This window comes from Sebastes umbrosus, chromosome 11 (assembly GCF_015220745.1).
Source record: "Sebastes umbrosus isolate fSebUmb1 chromosome 11, fSebUmb1.pri, whole genome shotgun sequence".
Taxonomy (NCBI): Eukaryota; Metazoa; Chordata; class Actinopteri; order Perciformes; family Sebastidae; genus Sebastes; species Sebastes umbrosus.
Genome location: NC_051279.1, coordinates 18,128,606 through 18,155,816, shown reverse-complemented (window position 1 = coordinate 18,155,816; position 27,211 = coordinate 18,128,606). Strand labels below are relative to the sequence as shown.

The following is a 27,211-nucleotide window of genomic DNA, read 5'->3' as shown; positions in this document are numbered from 1 at the left end:
CCTACCTCCTATAGGCCCTAAACAAGTAGAAGACTGGCATAAAATCAGGCATTGTTCGTGTAATTTGGATATGCCTTTGTATTTAACACCCAAAAACCTTTTTTAATGTTCATTGAAATATGAAAATGACTGGACCACAACCACAGTCCGATAGACATGTCTGTCACTTACAGTAAAATATAAACCCACTTGATGAATTACACAGTGAGGAAGTTTGGACATATTTGGAAATATACTACCCCTTATCAAGGGATTTAGTGTTTAAGAACATTTCCTATCCAAAACCCTGAGGGAAATCAGTTAAGAGGTATTTAATAATTTGAGGGTGAAATGAAAATAATAGCTTCATTCCAAAAATATTCTGGAGGAAGGTTTCCTGTTTCTCTCCGAGGCACAATCTTGATTCCTGCTCCCCCTCTGCTAACTCAAATCTGTTAATGATCTCTTTGCATTCAGTTGTAAGTGGGAGCAGGCATCTTGCATGGCCCAGGGCAGTGTTACATGCCGTCACACACTCCAGACGGGACTGCTTAACTGCGGTCTGGAGCACACAGGCATGGGGCTGCGGAATGTGCATACACTGGGAGGGGGGTTGGGACCGGAGAGAGAGAGCGAGAGAGAGAGAGGGGAAACACAGCAGCGCCTCTCTCCACTCGTCACGGGCCTCCATATTTAGAGCTCGCTGAATGTCTCTAATGAAGGCAGTCGATCACTTTGGTTCCCTTTACTGGGGCCAAAACATCTGGCTCACAACACTGTGCGTACGCGCTGTAGTGGCACTCATGCCATGTGCACCCCATATTAGAGGAGGGCGCCAATCTAAAACGGGATTGGGTGTGCACTCAGCAGTTAATCACGTAACAGAGGTCACTCACATTTGTTTAGATCTATTTGAGTCTATTTAAAGGTCTTATTGATAACATTTTTATGTAGACGGGCTGTCAATCAATTAAATATTCAATCGCGATTAATCGCACGATTTGTCCATGATTAATCACAATTAATCGCACATTTTTTTATCTGTTCAAAATGTACCTTAAAAGGGAGATTTGTCAAGTATTTAATACTCTTATCAACATGGGAATGGGCAAATATGCTGCTTTATGCAAATATATGTATATATTTATTATTTGAAATCAATTAGCAACACAAAACAATGACAAATATTGTCCAGAAATCCTCACAGGTACTACATTTAGCATAAAAAATATGCTTAAATCATAACATGGCAAACTCAAGCCCAACAGGCAACAACAGCTGTCAAGTGTGCTGACATGATTATGACTTACCCCAAACTGCATGTGATTATCATAAAGTGGGCATGTCTGTAAAGGGGAGACTCGTGGGTACCCAGAGAACCCATTTACATATCTCGAGGTCAGAGGTCAAAGGACCCCTTTGAAAATGGCCATGACAATTTTTCCTCGCTACAATTTAGCGCAAGTTTGGAATGTTATTTAACTCTTTCACGACATGGTTGGTACCAATAGATTCTTAAGTTTTTCTAGTTTCATATGAAAACAGTATCTTCACTCTCGCTTTAAAACAGAGCCCACTACAACCTCCGAAAGACTGATTGCTTTAATGTTACTGGCATTAAGACACATTTGCGTTAATGCGTTATCACGTTAACTTTGACAGCCCTAAGATGAATATTTTTTTACACATCCACATAGCTTTTAGAAAGGTGCCACATAAAAGTATGGCTTTTCCTGAAAAAAAATTAAATGTGTGAATTAATAATTTAAAACATTTTGGTGAGTCCAAAATTAATGTTTTGTTTATCTCTGTGGAAGTTATCGGACGTTTGGTTCTCGCTTGTAACAAGGCTTGTGAGCCAATAGTGAAATGACGTTGGTATCACGTGGTATCTCTGGGTCGTCAGTTAGTGTGGAAAAAAACGGATAAATGGCTGAGATTGACGGTAAGTGCCTGGCAACTAATTGTTGTGAAGTGAATGCAATGGAACGGGGGAGGGAGAATGTGACATCTAGTTGTTGAATGTTATCAATAGCACCTTTAAGTGACACCCAAGTGAACCCAATTCAACTACACAACAAAACGGATGTAATTTTACAAAAAAGTTTATTATCTTTTAAAATGTTTGTACACTCGGTATGACAATGTGCTTACACAATACTTACAGTAGAGTAAGGTGACACTTACTTTGTACATAGAAAAATAATAATAAACAAAAAACATGAAAATCTCCCCCACCACTGAAATAAAATAAGAGGGCTGTGATTCAGCGGGGTCCTAAGTTTGACACACTGATGAGGGAGCTGCATCAGGAGGGCTGAGCTGGTGAGGATGGGTGGGTGGGCTCCCTGTGCACCCTGACCCTACTCTCCTGCATACAGCTTTGGTAATTTTATACATTATTTACACTTTCAATCATGAAATGATAGTCCTTTTACAAAGTGTCTGCTTATTTAAACATTCCCAAAACTATTATTCAATATATTCACATATAAAGCAATGTACATGTGTTGGAACTTTGTTTAATACAATTTAATAGGCTGGAACAAGTCAGTGACCTAATGCCGATGACACTACCTTGACAACCTTAAAAATCCTGGAAATTAACGAGTGACAGCTTGTGGAGCAAGGTCGGCCTAAGTGTTGTCTAACTAGGGAACCAGAACACACAGGATGTTTAGAAACTGTTAAAACTGCAATGCTACAACCTTCATTTTCAGCATTACTCCTGTAAGAAGAGGAAACCGGGGAGAACAAGTTGAGAGATGGGGCTGGACAGGAAATGTCTAAACGGCACATCAAACATAGCATTTAAACCCTGCTCCCGTTATTATACACAAATTCATAAAAGACATATTGATCACCTTGCCAACCTGCTGGTTACTGGCTGATCCCTAAGTGTATTGTGAGTAAAAGCTCATCCCCGTGAGGGAGCATGTTACTTGAAGCAGGAGACATGGAAAACGTAGGAATTTCCATAAGGATACCACTGTGACCTCAGCCTACATCATGCATTCATAAAACAACAGAGGCTCCAAAGTCTTGTGGTTAAGAAGGCAGGGTTTGAGGAGTGGAAGCTTGGACCTCCACAGCCCGGTTAAAAGCAGCACCAGATACAGAGTCAGTGGCAGGGGGCTGAAGCGTGCAAGAAAAAAAGGAAGTGGGAGGGAGAAAAAAAAGCACTGGACTGTTCTGTCATTGATCCATTTTTAACAGTGGAAAGTAACAAAGAAACTCTGATAAATATGATACCAAAGCTGACTCCATTGAGTTATCCTCATTCAGGGCTGGACAAGTTTAAAAAGTGGAATTGAGGTGATCATCTTGGGAACATTAAAGAGCCACAAATGAAAAAAAAACAAAACAATATGCTTAAAATCAAACAGTCAGTGAAAACATTAGTCTCTGTAGCACCCCGCAGTGTCATCCCTCGAGAACACTGCACCTGGAGTTTTTTACGGGTCGTTCAGCGACGCTCCAGTCTCCGTCAAGTCTCTAGAACGGGGCTCCTCCGTGATCCACGGGGCCCGGAGAGCTTCTTGGGCAGCAGTGCAATTCTTAGTCATAAATACGCGTAAGAAACTACTTCACAGCTCAGGCTCGCCAGTACATACATGAAGGAGTGAATGGAAAGGCAAATCTGTGCTTCTCCTTAGCGCAGGACAAGAGTCAACATCTGAGGCTAGTACACCTCCGTGTCCTCCTTGGGCCTGTACACGGTGCCGAATCTCTGCATGTACTTCTTGATGTACTCCTTGGTCTTGTGCTTCACATTCTCGTTACACTCAAGGTCCTCAGGATTATTGCAAGCTTTCAACTCCTTGTTCATAACTCCGTGAGTTAGCTGGAGGAATGGGCAGAGATGAGGAAAGAGTTAGACATGTCTTTTGTAACCAGACTACAGTAAATTATATAATTACAATGTATATGCGGCTGGGTGGTTAAATATCTTTTGGTGACTTTGCCCTTATAATTTGAGACAATAAAACACAATCTCTAAATGAATTGAAGCCCAACTCGTCTTTCTGTTTATTGTGCCCATGTCCTCAGAGTCGTGGTATGTCCGAGTGGCAAACCACTCCCTACATACACAATCCACAGACCCTACGGGAACCATGGAAAAAAAAAAAAAGAGTGCTGCCCTTTGAAGAGACGCTGGTTGAAAAGAGCTTTTAGAAAGGAATGAGTAAAACAAAAGAGAGGGAGATAATAGTTTACATGTCCAATGTGTTCTTAGTCTCCTCCGGAGGCACAATACAAAAACATTTTGGCTGGAAAAAGAAATCGTGGGAGCTCAACTATTTAGTTCTGGTTTGAGGGAAACTTTGAAAACGTTGCCTTTAAAAGTTAAAAGCTGACCAAAGCTTTCATTGTGCTCCGACCACGTACAGGCCGAGGAAAGGTTTACAGCTTCTCTGCATTAATGGAAGTTCAAAGACCATCTTATTGTTTTAATCTTACCTTTCTAGCCAGGTGTTTGAAATCTTCCGTGTTGCTGATGCGTCCAAGTTTGCAGTCTGGCTTCCGATAAGGATTTAGACATGTCACTATAAACTGGGACATCTGAGTAACACACACACACACACAAAAATACTTGTTAATAAGGGACGATTATGTAAACTTGCATGAGTGGCTAGAAGAGATTTGGAACATTGAAACAATGTTTACGGAGACTCTGGCTCACCTCTTTGCGAAATGTTTCTTTACTCCTTTTAGCTAGCTCGCTGGAAGTGTCTGCTTCAGCTGTCTTTGTGGAGAACTGTAACGACATATTAGAAGAGATGGATGAGATCACAGTTTTGGCTTTTGCAAGTGTAACTTGTCACAAACTAACTCCCATCCAATTCTTCTCCTTTCATCAGTTTGTCTTCAGACTTTTTCTTAGCTCTAGTAGAAGACAGTAATACCATGTCATACTGACATAACCCAGCAGAGAGATTTAATGGCCCCACCTGTGCATCAGCTCAATCAAACGTGGCAACTGGCTGCAAACCAGTAGCTATCAGGGTCAGTGGGGCATCAAACAGCACCTGCTCGCCAGCTACTTGACACAAAGCAGGGATATCCTGCCAGGATGCTGCCTCTCTGGCCCCAGCCTTCAACAACAAAGGCGAGCAGGCAACAGCTGACTGCCTGTACCCACAACAAAGTGGTGAGCATCAAAAGCGAGCACCGAGGATTCACAGTGCCAGGGCCAGGAATCCAGAAACAGTGAGATTTGGGACGCTGCTTTACAAGTGCAGAGCATGTGCCATAGTTTTCAAGTGCTGGATGTGGACGCCACCACTGTCTAAACACATGTTGGGAAATGGTCCATGACCCTGTAGCTGTTCTTGGCGGGAAACGTTGCATGAAAAACATGGATCTCGCCATCTCAGTTTTTGAAGCTTTTTTTCAAAATCTTTTTTAAAAGAGACAAAAGGGACACTTACGTAGTTAAACTACAACACAAGAAACCGCAAATAAATGAATGCTAGGTCTCCCAGATGGTTTCCATTATCCTTAAAGTCAGGATAAAAATGAAGAGGGGAAAACAAACGAGGCAGAGGAAGAAGAGATGAACTGAGCCGCCCCTCCCCTTACAGCCTTGAGGGCTAAGGGACAGACAGCTGAGCAGGGGGTGGAGTGAGTGCAATCGCTCTTCAAATCTTTCTGTCTCTGCATGTAGATTCTGATGAAGCCATTTTGCGAGGAGGAGTCATCGGCGGGGACATAACACTCTCTGAATATGGTGTCGTGCTGAGAGTTTTCCTCCCCCCCCCCCTTGAGACACAGCTGAAAGTAATCACTGGTGCAGCATCTTCAATTACCTCAAGGAACAAACACTATAATCATGTTCTGCATCCAAGCGCACACTTTCTGGGAACCGAACGAATAAAGTGAAGAGGATTCTTCCTCATTGTTAAATGAGGAAACATTTTTTTCTGTTCATTATATGTAACTGCTATCTGAAAACAAACTGCTACACATGTTATACATTTTATAGCACACTTTGAAAACGATCACTACTAAACTACTCACCTTGGAAGGATTCTCATCGTAGGTGGGTGTTCCCAGGTCCATCTCAGATTCATGGTCCACACTAGTGTTGTCACTACATCCATCCCAGGTTGGAGGGTCCCACTGTGTTTGCCTAATGCCCAGAGGGAAGTTATGTCAGATAGAAATACAATGCAGGGGGGGGTTTTAGAGGCACAAACACACACTTCACAGACACAACGTAATACCAACCTTGTGCCTATATGGTAGTAGTAGATCTTGCCTTCGGGGTCCCGGGCCACTTTCCAAAGGGGAGGTAGGACGATAGTTTTGGGTTTGGGGGGAGAGGGGGGAGGGAGGTCTATCACATTGTTGGGTACAATCATTTCCTGGAGATGAGAAGAAATGAAAAATTATAACAATTAGCAGCAAATCCATGTAGCTTCCCTTTGAAATACCTCTTTTGGATTTTGCTAGGAGAAAGAACCGGATACACTTAAAGCTACATTTTTTGATGACAACTGTAGTTTAAAGTCATATATGATTGCATTTAGATTCCTATCTTTTGACACATCTTAAAAGGCACTTTATCATATGAGAGAGGACCCACATACTGTAGCTCTTAAAAGCTGCATCATTGAGATGTGTACTACCCTCTTGTGGCCAAACTGGAACAGAAGGTGTCCTCAAAATCACATAAAGCATAATACAGATTTCTGAAAATCCCAAAGATCCTCAAAAGCGGAGACTAAAACTGCCTAATAAACGGTTGCATCCTTCAAAACAGTGACTATAATGTGACCTCATGCTGTTCAAGAATGTAAATATACACCGCATACCGGTCAGGGTGCCCATGCTGTCATAATGTTATGGCTGATCGGTATATATTTCCTTAACAGATATCCATTTGGTTTACAGTTGTGAATTATCAGTCAATGTGTAGTGTCTTGCCCAATCATCCTGTTTCAAGTAAAAACACCATTTGAGACTCAGAGTGTGTATGCATTACCTGTTGGACAGTTTGGGATGTGACAATGGTGGTGACTGTGCCTCCCTGTTGCACCACCACTCCCTGCTGATGGCCAGGATACACAGGCTGGCCGTGCAGGTAGCTGGCTGTGGGTTCAGTGTACGCCTACAGAAACACAAAATCAAATTAGATGGTCACTAGGAACATTCAGAAATCGGATACCGCGTGTTGAGTTTGTGCTTCGTTGTGTTCTAGTGCTCAATAATGATTTATAATACACATGATGGATGAAACGTTTGCAGCAATGCACAAGCAACGGAGTGCTATGATTGTCGAGTCTAGACGACATCTCTTTTTTTAGCCACCATATTTGATTATTTTGCTGTTTGAAGATAAACATGTTGCTGAAAAACACTACAAATTGTTAGTCAAAATGATATATCAAATGGGGGCTCGTCCTAACTTGTTTGACCCAGTTTAGATTGGTGCAGTGCAGTTGGTTCTGCTGGTTGTTAATGCTTGATTGGCGGAGACTGTGTTTTCATGAATGAGATCAGTTGGGAGCCTAGAAGGCAGGAGCACCTCGTTTTATAAATTGAGGTGTGCAATCTGGTTGTTTGGGAGATATGGAGTGTGGTATGTATGCTCTTCTGCTGTTTTTGGTGAATGTAAGCAGCTGTATTGGATTTCTGTGTTGTACATTTTTAAATGCTTCTCCAGGTGTTGCTGGGTTGCAGCGTGGAGATTGGTTGGTGGGCTGGGAGATACACTACAGATCCGGTCGTCAGGCTGATGAGCCACACCTAAGCTCGGTGTGGTAGTGATCTAAAAGCTCCCTACCTTCCCACAGATGTCTCTCTCTTCCTTGGCTGGCATACCTGTTTTGTTTGCTCAGACATTTTCACGCACCCACACTAACTGATTACTGACTTTCCATGTTTGTTTAGTTATTTCTTGTTAGTTTGATAAATAAATGCTTTTAACTATTTTAAAACTTGTCTGGTCTCCCATTTTTGTTGCAGCCTTTGAGCCAGGTTGTAACAAATAGAACAATATTGATATGTATATATATATATATATATATATATATATATATATATATATATATATATATATATATGTGTATATATACTCGTATATGTGTGTATATATATATATATATATATATATATATATACACACACATATATATATATATATATATATATATACACATATACATACGTATATATCAAATTAGGGCTGCACAATTAATCGAAATTTGATCAAAATTTCAAAAATCTATTATTCAAATTGCAGGAGGCGCAATATTTGTTAAAGGGGAAAGGTGTGTCAAAATACCATTTAAAATGTAATATTGTGGTGCTGCAGAGATGTCCTGGCCTACACATCCTATTCTACAGACTAAAGAAAACATCTTTGTTTGGTAGAGATCTCCGCAAACATCACACCATAATCATTTTAATATGTTTTTCAATGAAAATGAGAAAAATGATGTAAAAATTATCATTCCCTCCAATTTCGCAAATCATATCGCAATTAGATATTTTTCAAAACCCAAACGTTTTTAATTGTTACTCCTATCATATAGAGTTTTTTACATTAATGGCAAAATATATTGTGCATAATGTATACTCTAGAAAAAGTTAGAAAATCAAAGCACAACAAAATCACCAGAGGATTTTTTAGAGAGCGACCTACTTGTATGACGGGAGTGTTGGCCTGTGGGTAGGCGGTGGGGATGCTGTAGATGGTTTGGCACGGCTGACCCTGGTAATAGATGGCTGTCTGTGTCTGAGGCGGTGGTGGGGCTGTGGCGTACTGCTGAGCGGGCTGTGTCTGCACAGTCACAGCCTGCTGAGTAGTGGGATCCCAGAGAGTAGTGTAGCTCTGCTGGCCCTGTACCTGAGGGGCCACCTGGGCGGGTACAGAGAGGACAGCTACGCCTGTGTCCTGAGTTGCTACAGCGGGCTGGGCATACTGTTGAGGGTTGCCAGCGGTGAGGTCGGGGGTGGCGATGTGCTGAGAGAGATTAGAGACTGGAGTGGCCTGGGAAGTGGAGGATGGAGAGGACAGTGCCATGTCTGAGATAAGAGGCGTCTCTTCGTAGTTCAGGACGGGCTCAACCGCAGGGGTAGGTAGCAGCACTTTGCCTGCATTGGGGTTGGTGGGATCCACAAAGGTCTGGATGGGATATCCAGGAGGGTAGGTGATGAAGCCAGGGCTGGAGGCATAGGCTAGAGCAGGGTCATAAGCCATAGTTTGAAGCTGCTGCTGCTGTTGCTGTTGAAGCTGTTGTTGTTTCTGGGCTTCCCGCTGAGCAACTTCCTGCTCAAACAGCTTTCTGCGCTCCTCTGTGGACAGCTTGTTGCGCTCCTTGCCACTAGCTCCCCGTGTCTTGCTGCTGTTAGATGACTCAAACCTTAAAAAGAAATCGAGAGAACAAGACCCCAGTTGAATGCCAAAACTTTACTATGATATACAAAGATTACACTATGCTTGGAAGACACTACACAATGTTCCCCCAATCACAAGAATCCTTACCGTTCCTCAGTGCGTCGGCTGCTCCTCTCATAGGATGAGGGTGAAGCGGAGCGTCTCCTCCGTCTCTCCGAGCTGCGTTGTGGAGTTTTGTCAGAGCCTCGATCACGGTCTCGGTCCCGGTCCCGGTCGCGTTCTCGGTCCCGGTCGCGATCTCGGTCTCTGTCTCTATCTCTGTCCCGGTCCCTGTCCCGGTCCCGTTCCCTGTCCCGGTCCCGTTCCCGTTCCCTGTCCCAGTCTCGATCCCTGTCTCTGTCATAATCTCGGTCTCTGTCACGTTCCCTCTCCTTCTCTCGCTCCCTTTCACGTTCTCGGCTACCAGAAGTGGTGCGTGGCGTCAAAGCTGTGTCTCGATCTCGGCTGCGATCTGTGAGAAAATCTAGTTAGTCAAAATCATACGGAAAAAAATTCCACGCCAAAAAATCAACATTGGACTAAACTTACCATTTGCTTCCTTTTCCACCTGACTCTTCTTTGGTATTCTGTACACCTCCTGAAAGGACAAGCACAACTTCAAACTTCAGAATACAATAGTATGCAAACAGATTAGATTTCTATGCATGTTTCACAATGTCTGCCTTTAAAAGTGAATGTGTTTGCGCTCACCTTCAGATCTTTCCAGCTGTCCAGAAGCCTGGCAGCCATGCCACTAATGTCCAAAGAATTGAGTTGGGGCTCCTGGCTCCTCTCACTCTCCACATCTGAGACACCTTCCTCTTCATCCTGAGAAGGAGTTCCTATCACTGATGGGTCCACGGGGGTCGCTGTGACCTCAGTGGGCATACTGGCTTCAGGGGTCTCGGAGCTTGGAGTAGCGTCAGTGGTAGATTCACCAGGTTGAGCCTCACTGCCAGGAGGTTTCTCAGCCTCTTGTGTCTCTTCCTGGGCCTCCATGTTCTCTGAAGGCGGCTCAGGTGGAACATCAGCAACATCTGTTTGGATGCACTGACTCTCTGGCTCGAGAACTTCAACGGCGGGCTGGTCTCCTTCCGGTTCAGCCTTTTCTGTCACGGCCTGACTGGTCTGCTCCTCCCCACTCTCCTGTTCTTCACTCGGCTCTTTTGGCACCACAAGTTCATCCGTATGAGCCTCACTCGTGTCCTCTTTCACCTCGGTGTCCTTCTCCAAATCCAACTCCATGTTTTCTTTCACCTCCTCAGTTTGCGGTTGGTGTTGACTGCTTGAACTCATCCCCGTCTCTTCCTCTTTCTCCCCTTCGACCCGAACCTCCTCTTTCACAGACTCTTCCATCGTTCCTTTTGTTGGATCTGCGGCTTCACACACCGGATCTGCGGCTTCACACACCGGCTCTGCCTTCAACTGTTTGCTATCATGCGAGGATTCATCTTCTTCCTCATCGTCGTCCTCCTCCTCTTCCTCCTTCCCATCGGATGCTTTGCTAGCATCAGAGAGGGCGCTGTCCAGACTGTTTTCACTGATGATTTTAAGGCGGCGGTACACAGCAGGTTTGGAGGTGTCACCGTCCAACTCAGGTCCCAGTTTGGTGGAGGAGCCGTCGGGAGTGTTGAGGGGTGTTTGAGCACGGGAGGTGTTCTCACTTGAGTAGCCATCCATCTCTGTAGGGTGAGGGAGAGTTTTTGTCTGGGCCCATCTCTGGATGAAGGTAAGGACTCTGCTCTCCTCCAACATGTTCTTAGTAGAGATAGGCAGCACAGCCAAGGTCTTCATAATCTGTAGACAGAATCGTAGATTATCAGCATCAAACAGCAAACAGCTGTGTATACGACCGTACAGGCTTTGAGGATTTCAAATTCCCTGTTACTTCAGTGGAATGTCCCAACATTACGAGTGTTTTAATTAGGGCTGTCAAAGTTAACGCAATAATAAAACACAAATTTGTTTTAACACCACTAATTTCTGTAATGCACTACCACAACTTGCGGTTTTGGAGGTTGTAGCGGGCTCAGTTTTAAAGAGTGAAGATACTGGCATCACATAAAACTAGAAAACCTAAGGAATCCATTGGTAACCATGTGTCATACTAGTCGAGGCGAAATAACGCTGCAAACTGGCATGGCCATTTTCAAAGGGGTCCCTTGACCTCTGACCTCAAGATATGTGAATGAAAATGGGTTCTATGGGTACCCACGAGTCTCCCCTTTACAGACATGTCCACTTTATGATAATCGCATGCAGTTTTGGGCAAGTCATAGTCAAGTCAGCACACTGACAGCCGTTGTTGCCTGTTGGGCTTGAGTTTGCCGTGTTATGATTTAAGCATATTTTTTATGCTAAGCAAGCATATTTACCCACTCCCATGTTGATAACAGTATTACATACTTGACACATACCCTTTAAGGTACATTTTGAACAGATACAAATGTGCGATTAATCACAATTAACTATGGACAAATTGCAATTCGATATGTTAATCGATTGACAGCCCTTATTTTAATGCAAAGTCAATGGCATATGTCACCTGTAACTGCAGTTTGATGTTATTGGCACTGTTGCCTTTAGCTTCAGAAAGCTCGACCATGAAGAGCCACAGCAAAGACAACCCATGATGGTCCAGGAACTGCTTCAGGCATGATGGATTTTGAGTATCCTGTGCAACATAAACATATCATATTACGTACTGCAAATGATAATCACAAATATCAACAATATAAAAAAGACACCAACTACTCAGGTCGTACTTGTATGAGCTTGAGGCAGATGAGTTTCTGCTCCATGGTTTCCACTCGGACCATTAGTCTGCAGAGAGACACCACCTGTTTCTCATCATACAGGCCTTCTCCATTCTCCAGTAACGCCTCCAGCTCCTCATCAACCTGAGGAAGGACAAAGTGATGTCATCATCAAACATAGCACATGTTGGCTTGTATCCATACAATACAGTGCTAACATCACTATGGTTAAAACAAAATAATCTAAAAGTTGGAGCATGCCAAATTAAGCAGATTCATTAAGTTATTAGAGTTAGGGTTATGATTCTCGTGTGGAAGCATAACCATATTAATATAACTGGCAGCCAGATGTAGACCAATGACAAGACACACTTTGAAATATGACTGAAAGAACTGACCGTGGTGAGAGCACTCTTTCGACTGCGGTCTTTCTTCATCTTTCCTCCAGCTGCCCGAACACTAACTCTGTTCTCCCCTCCCAGGAAGCCTCTGCAGCTGGCTGCTCCACAGAAGCATTTCTGTGCTTCTTTGCTGTAGAAAAAGATAAATCAAGATGAAATCACCACGGCTAAACCATCAGTTAAAAGGTCCAAATGAACCACTCTTTATGAACATATCTATATGAACATATCACAACATAACACATAAGTGTTTTCAGACCCCGCAACACAAACATAGACAGCACAAAATACAGAGAAACAGTACCCATATCTCTGGAACTGGTAGTCGAACGTCAGCTCAGTTCCTGCAGTGACTGCCTTGGAGGTGAAGAACCCGACTCTAAGCTGGCCATTGACAGTCCACTGAAACGGGATAAAAATCATCGTCAGGTAATTCAGCTTTCAGTAAGTTAACCTGAAGGAGTATTTGTTTATTTTGCCACCGTACCTTCTGGGTCTCACAGTTGGGCTCACAGCTATGGTTCATAAACCGAGAGCAATTACCCTTCAGCGTTGCATCAATGATCTGAGGAGAGATAATGCAATGTCAACTATTTCTACCACTTTGCCTGAATCATTAAACCAGATTTGTTTAAATATTAACATTAATTGCAATGTGCCATATCATCCCTTACCTCATTATTCTTTAGAGACATGAAGTAGTAGTGGATGTTCTTATTGCGAGCATATTCTTTCACCCTTGTTTTGAACTCCTTGTGGTCCAATACCTCCCCGCAGTATTCCAGCACAAAGGTGTTTCTGAGATAGCAATAAAAATATGATATAATAATACAATCCAATAGAGTAGGTAGCCCCACAGTATCTACTAATTTTGTGAATATTTTAATGGTAAATGCTAGAAAAGTATTTAAAAATAGCTTACGCAGACAATTCTCTAGCTGCCCGTAGACCCCAGCCCTTGTCTTCTGTGAGGATAACCTCGAAGTCCGCATGTTGTTTCATCTGAAATCGCCGGTTAGAGCAGTATGCTCCATTCAGGCACCGTGAGGAGCTGACAAAACAAACAAAAAAAAAAACATTTCCTATGGCCGTTTCATATAAAAAACATTACATGTTGTCACAGCTTTATCTGTAATAATCAACTTACCACTCAATCATCAGCAGCCGGTTTAAACAGTCTTCCCCACATGCTAACACTCCCCTTGAACGCTCCTCTCTGGGCAGCACTGGGCACTCGCATTGCATTCTCTTGATATCTCGATGAGATTTGCTCTTCTTTCTGCAAAAAAGCATTCAAAAAAACGTTCAAAGCTCAAGCCTGAAAGCACTTAAATATTTTATTATGAGGTTATTCTTTGTACAAACAAAATAATTTGTTTTGTTAACCAGGCTGGACGGCAACTTACCTCTCAGTCAGGTACATGTTCTCCTCAATCAAGTCAAAGTAAGGGGGCATCTTCTTAGACCTGGAGAACTCTTTCCATTTATGGGAATCTCGAAAGTCTCGCAGATTGAGCGTTGGACGCTGCACCTCAGCTTTGACATGAGTTTCCTTAGAGACGTCAGCATCTCCATGACGCTCCCTCTTGCCTGTAGGTCCGGCTTCTGCCTCATTGTCTGAATCTGACTCGATCTCTGGCCGCCTTTTCTTGGGAGGGCCCCGGCCTCTGTGGGGTCTAAAACTGTCTTCTCTAGGGGGGTCAGGCACAGCAGGGCCCCTGCTGTTGCTGCTTATTTCATGCCCTTGCACAAAGCTTGATGACCCAGGAGTGTTAAGTCCACTGCATTCGACAGCTGTTTGACTGAGATCAGATAGTTTTTCCCCACTGTAGTCGTCGTGGTCATTAGTTAGGGAGTCAGGATGGATTTCACCTGCAAGATCCTGATAACGTTCATGCACATGGAGGTAGGGTTGTCTGCTAGTCTGTGTGTTTGGGGATTGATGGTTCCAGGTGGCATTACTCTGCCTGTGCTCCTGTCCCTCAGGAGAGGTTTCAATCAGTTTAGTGTTTGGTATCGGTGGCCCATGACTGCTATCAGGCTGCTGGTATGTACTACTGGGCTGCTGTTCCGGTTGTGAAAAATCCCAACCCAGGCTGAATACATTATTTTCGTTGATATTGTCGGCATTGGAGAAATCGTCCTGTTGGTAATGGGAGTACATCCTCTCACCTCTGCTGCTTACATTATGCTGTTTGTGCCCTTGCTCACACTGTCGGGAATTATCAAGGCTGTGGGCGGGATCTGTGGCACTTCCATGAGCACCGCTATGAGCAGCCACGTAAGGCTGCGCACTGATGGAGCTGGAACCCTCAGAGTGACTGGTGCTATCAATCATATTACTCTGGGATTGACACAACGTGCTGCTATGGGATGAATCATTTACAACAGCACTGGTTTCCACGAACGCTGAAGGACTTCCCTGCCTTTGTTGTGGGCCTTGATTTGGGACTCCATCCATAATCACGTTCTGCAGTTCTGAACTATTCATTAGGCGGCGTGGGGAAGCTCCCATGTCATGTGTATCCATTAGGGTAGAATTCTTTGGCACCACCACCACAGAATGCAATCGCTTTATAGCCTCGCCGCAATCGGAGTCATACTCCGAGTTGTCACTATCGCTGACCTCACTCTGTTCTCCTAATGCGTCCTGATTAAGTAATGTTCTCTTGCTCAGTTTGCTCTTGTGAGCGCTGCCCTTGGATTTTTCGTCATGATCATCGCCATTCCAACTCTGCATCTTTGTAGCTTTGTCGGCCTGCGATGCATCATTTACGTGCAGGGGCTCATCTGTGTTTGCTTTTTGAGAAACACTCAGTTTTAAGTCACAGTGGTCAATGCTGGTGCTCGCTCGTGAAGGCTCACTTTGGTCTTTGCATTTATCGGCCACGGATGTGCTGTCTGAGCCGACCTCCTGCTTAGAGATCTCAGTCTGCTTAACCAATATGGAATGTGTTTCAGCCTCTTGCTGAATAGTATCTTTAATGTCAGAGTCTTGTTGGCTATTGTCTTTAGAAAACTCTATTTTTTTGACAGAGATCACCGTTTTAACAGTAGGCTTACTCTCTGTGCAAAGTGTCTTCTGTAAATTATCGCTCTCTGGGGTGTCCTGCCCAACAATATCCCATCTGGACTTTTTGGTAGTACTGCTCCTCTTGTGAACAGTATCCCCATTTTGCTTTTCAAGTGTCAGCTGACCCTCAGATTCAAGACACGATGAATCAGATATGAGCGGCAAACTTGTGCCAGACGGCTTGTCGACTGTCAAAACTTGAACAATCTCTGGTTTAGTGTTCTGCTGGACATCATGGGTGACAGGTATATCAGCTGTATCAAGTAAGGACTTTGGCCCTGGCGAACAGTCAACAACTTCCATGTCCTGGCTGCACATTATACTATCATTACTACTGCATGAATTTAACACAGCCACATTTGAGTTCACATGTGGTTGATTATTAGAGGGAAGGCTATCCTTCACATCGGTGAAGTTTTCCAGGGCGGTATGTGCATTTAGGCTTTCACTTGAGGTTATAGCTGAGGTTTCAAGTTCAAGATCTGATTTTGTTTCTTTTGATTTCGTGGGTGGTGATTCTTGCAAACTCTTATCAGTGCATGAGACCGTCTCCTTAAAATCCTGACTGCTATGTTCAACTTCACCTGGTTGGGAATCACATTTTTCTTTTTCACTCGGAGAACACGATTCTGTGGTGTTTGTACATGAAGGTGCTTTGCCAGGGCTGTGAAATATGTCAATTGATTGTCTATCATGTCCGCTGGTTTTCACAGAACATCTAGAGGGTGTCATCGGCTTCAAGTCTGGCCTACTGGTCTTCTTTAGGGAGTTTTTACAGTTCTCCTCCAGGCCAGAGTTTTTGTCAGAGGCCTGTGATTTTCCCTTATGGTCTGCCTCAGAGTCACTAGAGCTGCTTTTTTGACGTTTTTCATATGTTTGAGAGTGGGTGTGCATACTGGAAGAAGAGGATTTGCTGTTGGTCTCTGATCTCTGATAGCTGCTAGATTTTCGGTAATTGGAGTCCGGATCAGGAGAGCACTTGCGCTGGGAATCAGAGTCTGATAGTCGTTTTGAAATCCTTTCAGACTTTGACGATTGAGTTCTTTTATCCAACTCTGAAGAGTGAGGGGACTCTGCAGATTTACAGGCTCTCTCAGATTTTGAGTAGGAAGATGATTTTGACTCTTTATGAGAGCTTGAATGGGCGGGCAATCTACTGGAGTCACTGGTCCTTGTCCTCGTCTTCCTATGATCATCCTCAGAGTCAGAACTGTCGCGAGTTCTGTCAGTGCGAGAGCGAGAACGTCTCCTCTCTCTGCGTGGAGAACTCCGGTGTGATCTCCGATCAGAATCATGATAGTATGACCTGTCGGAGCGTGATCCTCTGTCGCCTCGGGATCTTTCTGATCTGGAGTGAGATGAACTTGTTCGAGACCCTCTGGATCTAGACCGTGATCTAGACCTAGACCTTCTGCGATCTTTGTCTGATCGAGATGAGCGTGAGGTTGTGTATCTAGAATCACGGTCTGATTTGGAGTAACTAGAAGACCTTTCGTGATTCTCTGACCACTTAGAGGAACTTTTTTCCTTTTCCTCCACATGTGAACTAGAGGAAGACTTTTTTACCTCTTTGCTTCTGCTGTCAGAGTTTCTTCTACTTTTGGAGTCATCTGATTTGCGACTAGACGACATCTTGCCTGAGTCTCCATCGGATTCTGAGCCAGGGGGAGCACTATCAGAATGGGACCTGGTTTTCCTTCTGTCTACCTTACTATCCTGCTCAGCGCTGCTGGAACTCTCTGCATCTTTTCCTGAGGAAGCAGGTGGCTTGAGGCTAGGGGTTACCCTCGTCTCAGGGGATTCAATGTGAGCATTTTCAGAGGGGCAGACACTGACGATATTCTGAGGCTGGGGTGTTGGAAATTCCGTTACACTTGGTGGTTTTTGCAGAACCTGCAATTCAGGAGAGTGAGGCTCCTCTTGCACAACAGATGTTGGATTCTCCTCAGTCACAGAGACACTGAGAATTTGCTTCTTGAAATGCATCTTAGGCAAGTCTATTTTCGGTTTGGAGGCTGAGGAGACTGGTGTCGGAGAAGGTGTCTCTGCTATTGATGTCTGCACCACGGGTGTCTGGTTTTGCTCAGTTTTGCTGTTTGTATTCTGCCCTTCTTTGTCTGAGGGTGACTGTGATGAGGCAGCGATAAGCTCAGCAACAGACTTTTCCTTTTCAGGACTGGCAGGGATGAAGAACGGGCTCTGCAGTGTCTTCTTGGTCGGGGCGAAGCTGAAGGACACTTTCTGACGACCCTGATCCTCTAGGTTGACCTTCATCTTGGTCCCTTTAGGCAAGAGATGGTTGGACAGCATGACTCTGGGAGACAGGCTTTTGATTAGAGCTGCCTTGGATAAGCCCTCCACCTTCACCTACAATAAAAGAGAGAGCACTTGTAGATTGAGTTTTTTTGAAGATAGTGAAATTAGACATAGGGGTCATTAACTTTGTTTAGACTTACCGAGGCACCACTCCCCTCCTCTCTGGTTATACAAGAGCATCATGGAAACATAAAAGAGAGAGGAAAGACAGAAATCAATTAACACTTCATGACAACAACTTTAACCCTCTCACTACAAACATATTTAACAACCATCATAGCAAAAATGTTAAGTTATTTCTTCTCAAAATATGATAAGTTATGTAATTAATTTCATCTAAAAAAAAAAAAAAAGATTATTATTTTAGGAAAGTTGTAAAACGAAAACAAACAGAAAGCACAATCAAACAAACAGCAGACACACTGCTACATCTGTGACTGTCTCATTCAAAATGAATGACAGAGTACCCCTACCACTCCCTGATAGTGTGTTATACTTTTAATTAGGACCTATGGCAAACATGTTATCCATTTATTCTATTTTATCTATTAAATCTGCATAGGCTGCAATGTGGTGCTTTTGACTGTGGTCCCCCAGTACCCTAATACGTTGGTATTTTAAATTATTATTTAAAGATGAAATAAAAACAATGACATGAAGGCATTAGGAACAAATTGATTGACAAAATCATGATTGGAATGATAGGATAAAGCATTTGTGAGATATGACAAAAAGTATACCTCTGGGGTCTGCGGGCACCCCAGTCAGATGAATGTTGGGAAGATCAGGAGGGATAAAAATCAAAAATTCTCAAAGTAGCCTTGTGTGATATGAACATGTCCCTGAACATATTGGTGTGCTCCAAATTGTTAATGACTTCGAAGCACAACATCTGCTGCCCGATCTACAACAATGTTAGGTGTACTCTTTCCACCACCTGCTCTTATAACTCTTGATTTGTTTTGTAACTTGTGATTTATCTCAGAGATTAAAATAAAGAAAACACTCTTATATAGAATCCATTTTTGAATTTCATCTAAACTGCTTTTGTCATTTACAAATTATGAAGAGTGGCAGGAAATAGGGGGGAATGGATGACATGCAACAAGACACCTAGGATCAACGCCAACTCAGGGCAGTCATATCATAGTATGTGTCTAGGCCACATGCTCAATGTGGTGCAGTGACGAACAGACAGTGACTGGAAGTAATGGGTTTGAATGGCAGGGAAATGACAGGAAGTACTCATGTGGCTGTCAGGTTCAGTGGCCTATTGATCATTGCACATAGACTGGATTATCCCTAACTTTACATGGAGAACAACAAACCATTGCAATAGCTGAAAGAAGGGAGTAGGTGGCCATAGTAACTTGAAAAAAAAGAAATCTAAAAGATGTGTTTTTGTTTGTTTTTTTAAACAGAAAAATAATAGTGCCTTATCATTATGAATGTTTTATGTTGTCTGATGATGGTGAAAAAAACAACTGTATTCTCCATGAAAATGTATCAATATTAGGGTGTTTCTTGCTCATCAGTACATAAATACCGCATGGTGTTGATGGTCTTGAATATTTCATCCACCAAACCTTGAGGCCAAGTGCTTAACTGCTTTGTTCTGGGGACCGGACAATAAAACAGCTTAGTTCATAATAAAGTAATTTATCAGAGGCCACACTGGATATCAGAAAAAACGATGTTAAATATAACCCAAACTGGATTATACGGATTCCTGTAGAGAAATAGCCCCTCTGCATTTGATCCACTCAAACCAATTTGGGGTTTGGTTCTCTAATGCCTAAGAACCAGCTCCAGTTCTAAAGCCAGTGATTAGCTCAACAGCAGGAGCATGACTTTGATGCAGCAGAAAACTGATGCGCCTCAGTGCTCACACATGCGAGCAAAAATCTGTCAAGTGTGACTAAACATTTTCATTGGTCGCACCGCTGCACCTGACTTTTAGCAGGATTGTCTCTGTTTGAATATGTCTCAATCCACGCCCTTTACTCTACTCGAGCGACATCACAACCTTAAAACATAACGGTAATTCAAAATGAAGAGAACTATCGATTGTGTTTCATCGAGAAAATTGCTGCGGTGCCCGTTACACCTGTCCCCAGCCCTGAAAGGCCCAGGCCAGATCAAACATTATCAGCGGTAAAATGCCTAATCCTGACCAGTAGTAAAACTACTACAAAACTTTGTAGTAGTTTTACTACAACAAAGTTGTAAAAAGTTAGACTGGAGCCCTGCACCCATAGGAAACCCATGCAAGCATGAACAGAGCATGCAAACAAACAGGATGGACAGCATTGTTATTCAACCCCAGGACCTATCTCTTATTGTGAGGCCACAGTGCTAAACAATGAGCCACCATGCAGAGAAAAACAACGATAGACCTTTTGTTAACTATAAAATATGTGTCTAATGAGATAGCCTCCACAGTAATAGCCTGGTTTCAAAGACATACATACAAGGTATAAGCTTTTCATATCCTACTTAATTCAGAAATCCATTCTTGTTACACAGGAATATAGCAAAGGTTAGGCTAAGTGTGCCTGACCAAAAATTATGCACTTTTTCACATGATACAACACCACTGAAAAACCAAACAAATCCAGTATGGCTGCTAAAGTAAAGGCCATATGAAATATTAATTATTTGTATGACAGGAAGGACAGTCTTTCTATTGTTAGGTCCATGCAAGTGAGGTCTTCTGACAGAAAATACTTTGTGTTTCATCACGCATTAAAGAAAACACCACTGTGTTGATGGGATAATGATGGGATGAACGTGAGTTTAACCATTTTTGTGATTCTGTGATAATTACTGTTCTATCAATTGTATACGTACTGGTATGTATTCCTAACCGTGAACCCAAGTAAACAGACCTAAAGTAGACCAAACTAAAACCCTAAAAAACTGTAAACCAACTGTAGAGTAGGCTATACTGTGAGGCAATATCTGTGAGGGTCCCTTAAATATGGGTAGAAATAACCTGCAACTCATATTGTATAGCTTGAATTGTCAACATTGCTGAGCAAGCAACTGGTGCTGCCATTAAAAAAATGACAAAAACAAAGAAACACACAGATGTAAGTATTCAACATGTAAGAACCATGAATAATTGGGTTTTTGTTCCTCCTTTTGTATCCTATTAAACTGTGTGTGTTTTCCTTAGGGTAGGCTCAATGTGGGTGCTGGGCAAAAATTGGGTCATTTAATCCTTTGGGATATTATGTTTTCCTTTTTTCTCTGTGACCTTCAAAATGAAACACTTCAGCAGTGACATTCTGTTATATAGAAAGGGCTATAATAAGCAGCTTACAGTCAAATGATTAATGGACTGGGCCTACTCGACCAAAAACTTCACCTTTTTAGCTTGATGTTATTTTACACCAAATATAGGAATGCGATTCCAACTGTAATGCAGAACTGTTTCATGTTTCAGGCTAATAAACATAAAATGTGAGCCATCCATCGTGTATATACGGTTGACATAAACTGACTTATTTCTCTAAAATGTCTCTTTTCCTACTAATGATGTAATTTTATTCATGCATTATTTATAGATGTTTCTACCATTGTATACTTCTGTCACAGGCAATAATGTACTGTATCTGTGGGTACACTAAACAAAAGACACAACCTAACCTTAACCTATAATAACAACATAAATGGATAAAAGCATGTGAAGACAACATGTTATCAGACATCTAAATTTAAAAAAGAGTCCAAAACATTTTTGCAGAGGATAGTCTTGTGGTTTTAATTGTCAAATAACTATCAGTACATATATAATGACAAAGCCTTGTGCTTAGGATAATATGTTAACAGTAAATAGGTGCCAGAAATATCTGCACAGACTGCAACCAAAACAAAATACAACGTGAAAACCATACTAAAATGACTTCCAATTTCATATCAAACTACTCTAAAACAATACACACACTGTAAGTTGCATTTTGTGCTGTCTAATACCTGATCTCTGACTGGAGCAGGGTGTCCATTGAGAAACTCGTCTAGGATAAGTAGGCCTGAAGAGGCTGCTGGCCAAGAATAATCCAAATCAGAGAAATGAGCCCTCCAAAGTGACGCCACACCTGACAAAAAGAAAGATAGGGATGCAATGAACTGAGTCTGGTTTTGTCCACAACAACTTACAGCTACTCTGTCAGGAACTTTTATAATTTTGACATCATCAAATAGAGGTTGGCATACTTAATGTGGTGGGATATCTTTTTTTACTTGTGGATGTGGCTTGTGCAAAAACACACTATATGTACACCATGTCAAAAAGTATGTGGTGTCATGCTTTCAACCGTATTAACGACTTCTGCAGGCTTCCCTTCCTGTGTGTTATCTGTCGTTGCAATGTGGCAGAGATACCAGTTGCACGTTTTAATGTTAATGTCTGCTATGGGACAAGGATTTCCCCCTTTTCCTCAGCTTGGTAGGCTGTTAATCTCTACTCTCTAGTCGCTTTAGATGCATCCCTGCAACAACACAAGTAAAAGGTTACATTCACCTATGGTTTATAAATTGTACTACCATGGTGGAGGATGAAAAACATGGATGCAGGGCGAGCAGTGAACATGCATCTCATTATTTATTATACATGTAAAAAGCTCAAGCAAATGGTCAACAACAACAAAAGAAGGGGTTGTCTGCATAAAGAGGATTTATGTGAATTAAATAACACATCGATACTGTTGTGCAAACAAACAGGTGACTGGTTTGAAAGCAAATAAAGGAAACTAAACTAAAAGCATGGCCTGTGCGGGAGAAATGGATGCAGCCAAAACATGGCCTTTAAAAGGGATGAATCTACCCACTAACAATACGACCTGTGGAGCACATTTAGTGACATATCAAGATGTGCTAACTAGCCATACTACATCATATATAAGTAGTAAACTGGCAGGTAAAATGGCAATGAACTTAACTACTCGACTGTGACCCTGGTGCTGGTTTACACAAAACACACCACGACCAAGCTAAGCTAAGCTAACATGAACAGTGTGCCATCTTTAAAGATAGTGTTGTGTGTATGTATGATTCATGTTGACTAGTAGATGCTTTGGGAATATATGGAAACTGGTTTGGCGTGTTTTTCTAGTTGTGCAGCAAGAGGTAAACAAACATTTATGTATATAACCGAAGCTAGCCAAAGGAACTCTACTAGCATCAGAAGCTAACACCAAGCTAGCTTAGCCACTAGCAGGCTAACGCTACTGTTAGCTTCTGTTTTACCTGTTTATCTGTGTGTAAAGTCAAAACAGTTGATTTCTCACATAGTGGGAAGCTTTGTTACTTTTCTAATTTAATTAATAAGCAGGAAAAGGTTTGATTATTTCTGTTTTAATGATATAAAGGATCCGAAACTCTCGGGAGTCTCTGCACCCGGCTTTACTAGCATGCTAGCTAGCTGGAGATGTTTTGTCTTGTAGTGAAAATGTCTAAAACCACAATAAACATACCGGTGATTAAACAATGAGCTTATTCACGAGGTACTCACTTCACGAAGTGCTTAAGGTCACACGGTTCCTCCATCCTCGAAATCAGCGGTAGTCGAGCCTTTGTGAAACATCAAGCAACAATGTAAAGCCGACGTCAAATCCATACGGAGCTGTCGGAAATGATCGTCGGCTACTAGAGGCTCCGAGGCTCCGAAGCTCCGAAGCTCCTCTCTGCTGCTGCTGCGCCTCCAGCTGCAGCTCCAGCTCCAGCTTCAGCCTGGCTGCTGCTGCTGCTGGATGTTGTTGGTGCTATCGAGCTAACATGAGCTCACATAGTTAGCCAAAGAGTTTAAGAGGAAGAGACACAAATGACAACCAAGCCCCCAGAAAGTGACTTAATTTGGTCAACTAACACTTGACAAGCCGATCTGCCCTGAAAGGATTATTATGAACATATGTTTGAAATACCTTTTTTTTGTTTTGTATTCCACACACACTGATCCTCACAGTGCGTCTTTGGCTGTTGCTGCTGCTGTTTCAACAACATCACATGATGTGGCAACATAGCTGGCGCGAACCCTGGAGCGCACTGCGGGTCCGAGGAAATCAACACACTAGAGATTTACAGAATAAAATAGATATATAGTTTACAGATAACATTAAAAAGTATCACACTACTTTGTTTTAGAGCAAACGACAGGGGGGCAGGTGGGCAAAACTAAACGAAACTGAAAAAACTTTACTTGGTCTTAATTTAGGGTTAGACTACTGAATAAATGAATACAGATAATTAACTCTTGGCTGCCACACAGAAAATTTCATGCACTGACAAGATGCAGTTATCTTGATATTTAATTTGTGCTCCCCACACAACAAAACTCGAGAAATTCTGACTTTGTGTAGCTATTCATGAGAAGATTATCTGGAGATTTCAACTATACACCGTCTATGTCAGGGGTCAGCAACCTTTACTATCAAAAGAACCATTCAGGCAAAAAAAAAAAAAAAAAAACCTGTCTGGAGCCGCAAAACATTTGAACATTGTGATGAAGGTAACACAGTTTATAGTCTAAGTATATAGTATATAAGTCTAATGCAGTGAAGGCCAAAGTGAAAATGTACTACGGAGTATTAGGGCCACATGGAGGGAAAATAATCTAAGATTTCCAGAATAAAGTCATAACTTTACGAGAAAATAAGTCGTAATATTACGAGAATAAAGTCATAACTTAATGATGAAAAAAAGTCGGAATATTTCGAGAATAGAGTCATAACTTATCGAGAAAAAAAGGAAAAACATAAAATAACTACTTTATAATATTATTACTTTATTCTCATAATATTACAACTTCTTTACTCATAAATTTGTGTTTTTATTCTCTAATATTATGACTTTATTCTCAAAATCTCAGATTTATTTTTTTTCCTCAATGTGGCCCTAATACTCCATCGTATCGTCGTACCATAGACCTACAACAATGATAAATAAAAATGAAAATGTAAACAAAAAACAGTTATTCATTGTCATTTTTAAAAATACACAGGGAGCCACTGGAGAGGGGCCAAAGAACCGCATGTGGCTCCGGAGCTGCAGGTTGCAGACCCCTGGTCTATGTTCTAAACTTGCTCTCTTGAAAGAAATCAGTATGTTTTCGATACGCAACTTCAATTGTGATGTTGACAAGGGATGCATTGATCCAACTTTTTCAGTCCCGATACCGATAGCGATACCTGGGCTTTGGGTATCGGCCGATACCGAGTACCGATCCGATACCAGTGTTTAATTACTAAGCTGTATGCCTTACTGTGTCTAGGATCACTCTTTTATGTGTAAAGCAGCATCAGGCTTGACTTAATCATTGCTTTCCTAACTTTGCAAAACAAAATATAACAAATAAATACATAGATATAAATTTACTGAATTGTTATTTATTATTAAAATAATAATTTATACATCAGCAACTTGTTAAAACCTTTGTAAACCTTTTTTAATGCAGCAACAAATTGATCAAAACTTAAACATTATTTTAAATTTTTGTATATAATGTATATAGTACATAAATATAGAACTGAATTGAATAGATCGGCCCTGTGGTCACGATATCCGATTCAGCTAATTGAGTCAGTATTGGCCCGATATCTGATTGAGTATAGATGCATAATCTTGAGTATGTGCTGTGATGATCTTAAGAGATGCCAGAGTCCAGAGTCCACTGATAGTCACTAGCTGTTGCTGTGGAAGAGTTGTAATAATAATGTAATAATATATTATTACATAATTCAACAGCCTGTCAGAGTGAGAAATAAAGTAAATGTAGGATTAAACTAGGACACAAAGGACCCAATACAACACGATGTATCGTGAAAAAGAAAGCGTCTGACTTGTAAGTGTAAGGGAAAAGTTGGTACAGTGTTTATAGGTTGTAGTAATTTCAATGCAGAAAAAGACATTAAAGGAGAGGAACAGCAAAGGTCGGTTGGAGATAGAGGTACGCACATTCAGGTAGGAAGGCCTTTTAGGTTCAGCATTTTTTAATGATATTGTAAAATTGTAAAATTGTATAAAAGGACACCACAATCGATATTGAAAAAAGGGTACACAACACCAACAACAATGATAGACGGGGATTTCAAAAATAAATAAATTGGTAAATAGATTAATTAAATTATATAAATCTAAATGAAATAAATAATGATTCAAGATTCAAGAGTTTTATTTGTCACATACTCATACAGGATGTGCAGTGAAATGTAAAGTGTCAGTGCTCACGAGATTGTGCAAAACAGCATCAACTGTACAAATATTTTAAAAATGTAGTGAGAATTGTAGGGACAATGGCAATATTTACAGTGAGAGGGGTCTATATACAATATGGAATATAAATATAAGTGAGTGAATAGAATGGTAATGAGTGTGTTTGTATGCTCTGTATGTGGCCCTATGTGTGTGTGTGTGTGAACGTGTGTTGATAAGGAGGGCAGTATGTGGCGCTTGGTATGCACCCTGGAGAGGTCAGAGTTCACAGTCCTGATGGCCTGGGGAAAGAAACTCCGCTTCAGTCTCTCTGTTTTTGCAGCATGGCTGCGGAGGCGTTTGCCTGAGTTCCAGCAACTGGAACAGTCCAATGTTTGGGTGGTGAGGATCCTTCATAATCCTGTAGGCTCTGGTTCTGCACCTCCTGGTGTATAGGTACTGCAGGGAGGGGAGTGTGGAACGCACTACTAATTAATAAATACTTTAAAATAAGAAAATATATAATAAATAACATAAAAATAATAATTAAAAAATAAAAATAAAAATAAATTTAGGTAGGAAGGGCCTTTAAACAAATATTTACATGAAACAGGTTCCAGACGCTCTTCATTACCTGCCCCGATACAGTAGGTGGCGGTATGAGCCGTTCACGTCGGTTTACACACAGTCATATAGTAAGGAAGAAGAAGAAGATCGGTCGTTTCTAGAAGGTAACCCCCAAGCAAGCACCCAACTGGATTATGCACACACTGTGATAAACCGGAAACTGTCAAGCATGTACTTATAGAGTGCGACACATATGACAAAGAAAGAAGGGAATTGGTATCAGGAGTAGATGATGGAAATATTACAATCTGCTAGGAAAGACATCCAAGGTACACAATCTTCTAATTAATTACTTAAGGGCAACATGAATAATGGAGAGAATTTAATTATTATTAGTATTATTATTGTTATTATTATTATTAATAATCATTATTATTTTTTATTGTTTTATTTTATTTTATTTATTTATTTCTCCTGCTCCACACTCCAGGCCAGTAGGTGGCGGTAATGCACCAAATCGTTGTTTGCGAACCGCCAATAAACC

The 27,211-nt window shown here is 41.8% G+C and overlaps 1 protein-coding gene across 5 annotated transcripts; it reads right to left on the bottom strand.

Annotated features, from left to right (window-relative positions):
* Positions 1 to 2,068: 2,068 nt before the first annotated feature.
* On the bottom strand, positions 2,069 to 23,969 carry setd2 (SET domain containing 2, histone lysine methyltransferase). 5 transcript variants are annotated; one of them, XM_037784295.1, is made up of 23 exons: positions 23,835 to 23,884; positions 23,426 to 23,484; positions 21,889 to 22,010; positions 18,051 to 18,072; positions 13,928 to 17,961; positions 13,669 to 13,800; positions 13,444 to 13,572; positions 13,196 to 13,319; positions 13,009 to 13,086; positions 12,826 to 12,923; positions 12,519 to 12,651; positions 12,130 to 12,264; positions 11,910 to 12,038; positions 10,076 to 11,161; positions 9,914 to 9,962; positions 9,473 to 9,836; positions 8,630 to 9,350; positions 6,968 to 7,093; positions 6,211 to 6,347; positions 6,001 to 6,112; positions 4,664 to 4,738; positions 4,441 to 4,542; positions 2,069 to 3,823 (listed from the first exon to the last, which is right to left on the bottom strand). In XM_037784295.1, exons 3-23 carry the CDS (start codon positions 21,915 to 21,917, stop codon positions 3,662 to 3,664), a joined length of 7,977 nt encoding a protein of 2,658 aa, XP_037640223.1. In that variant the 5' UTR covers positions 21,918 to 22,010; positions 23,426 to 23,484; positions 23,835 to 23,884; the 3' UTR covers positions 2,069 to 3,661. The 5 variants fall into 5 exon arrangements, with proteins under 5 accessions (XP_037640223.1, XP_037640221.1, XP_037640222.1 ...); XM_037784293.1 differs by lacking the exon at positions 21,889 to 22,010 and having other exon boundaries at positions 23,426 to 23,683; positions 23,835 to 23,969; XM_037784294.1 differs by lacking the exon at positions 23,835 to 23,884 and having other exon boundaries at positions 23,426 to 23,821.
* Positions 23,970 to 27,211: the final 3,242 nt, after the last annotated feature.

Bases quoted from the DNA above. Each gene is read 5' to 3' on its own strand.
- setd2 (XM_037784293.1), bottom strand. From the start codon at position 23,460: ATGGAGGAACCGTGTGACCTTAAGCACTTCGTGAA. The intron at 13,573-13,668 runs GTAAGTTGATTA...TTGTTTTGTCAG, and splicing joins CGGCTGCTGATGATTGAGTG to CTCCTCACGGTGCCTGAATG. The intron at 13,087-13,195 runs GTAAGGGATGAT...ATCTCTCCTCAG, and splicing joins TGTCTCTAAAGAATAATGAG to ATCATTGATGCAACGCTGAA.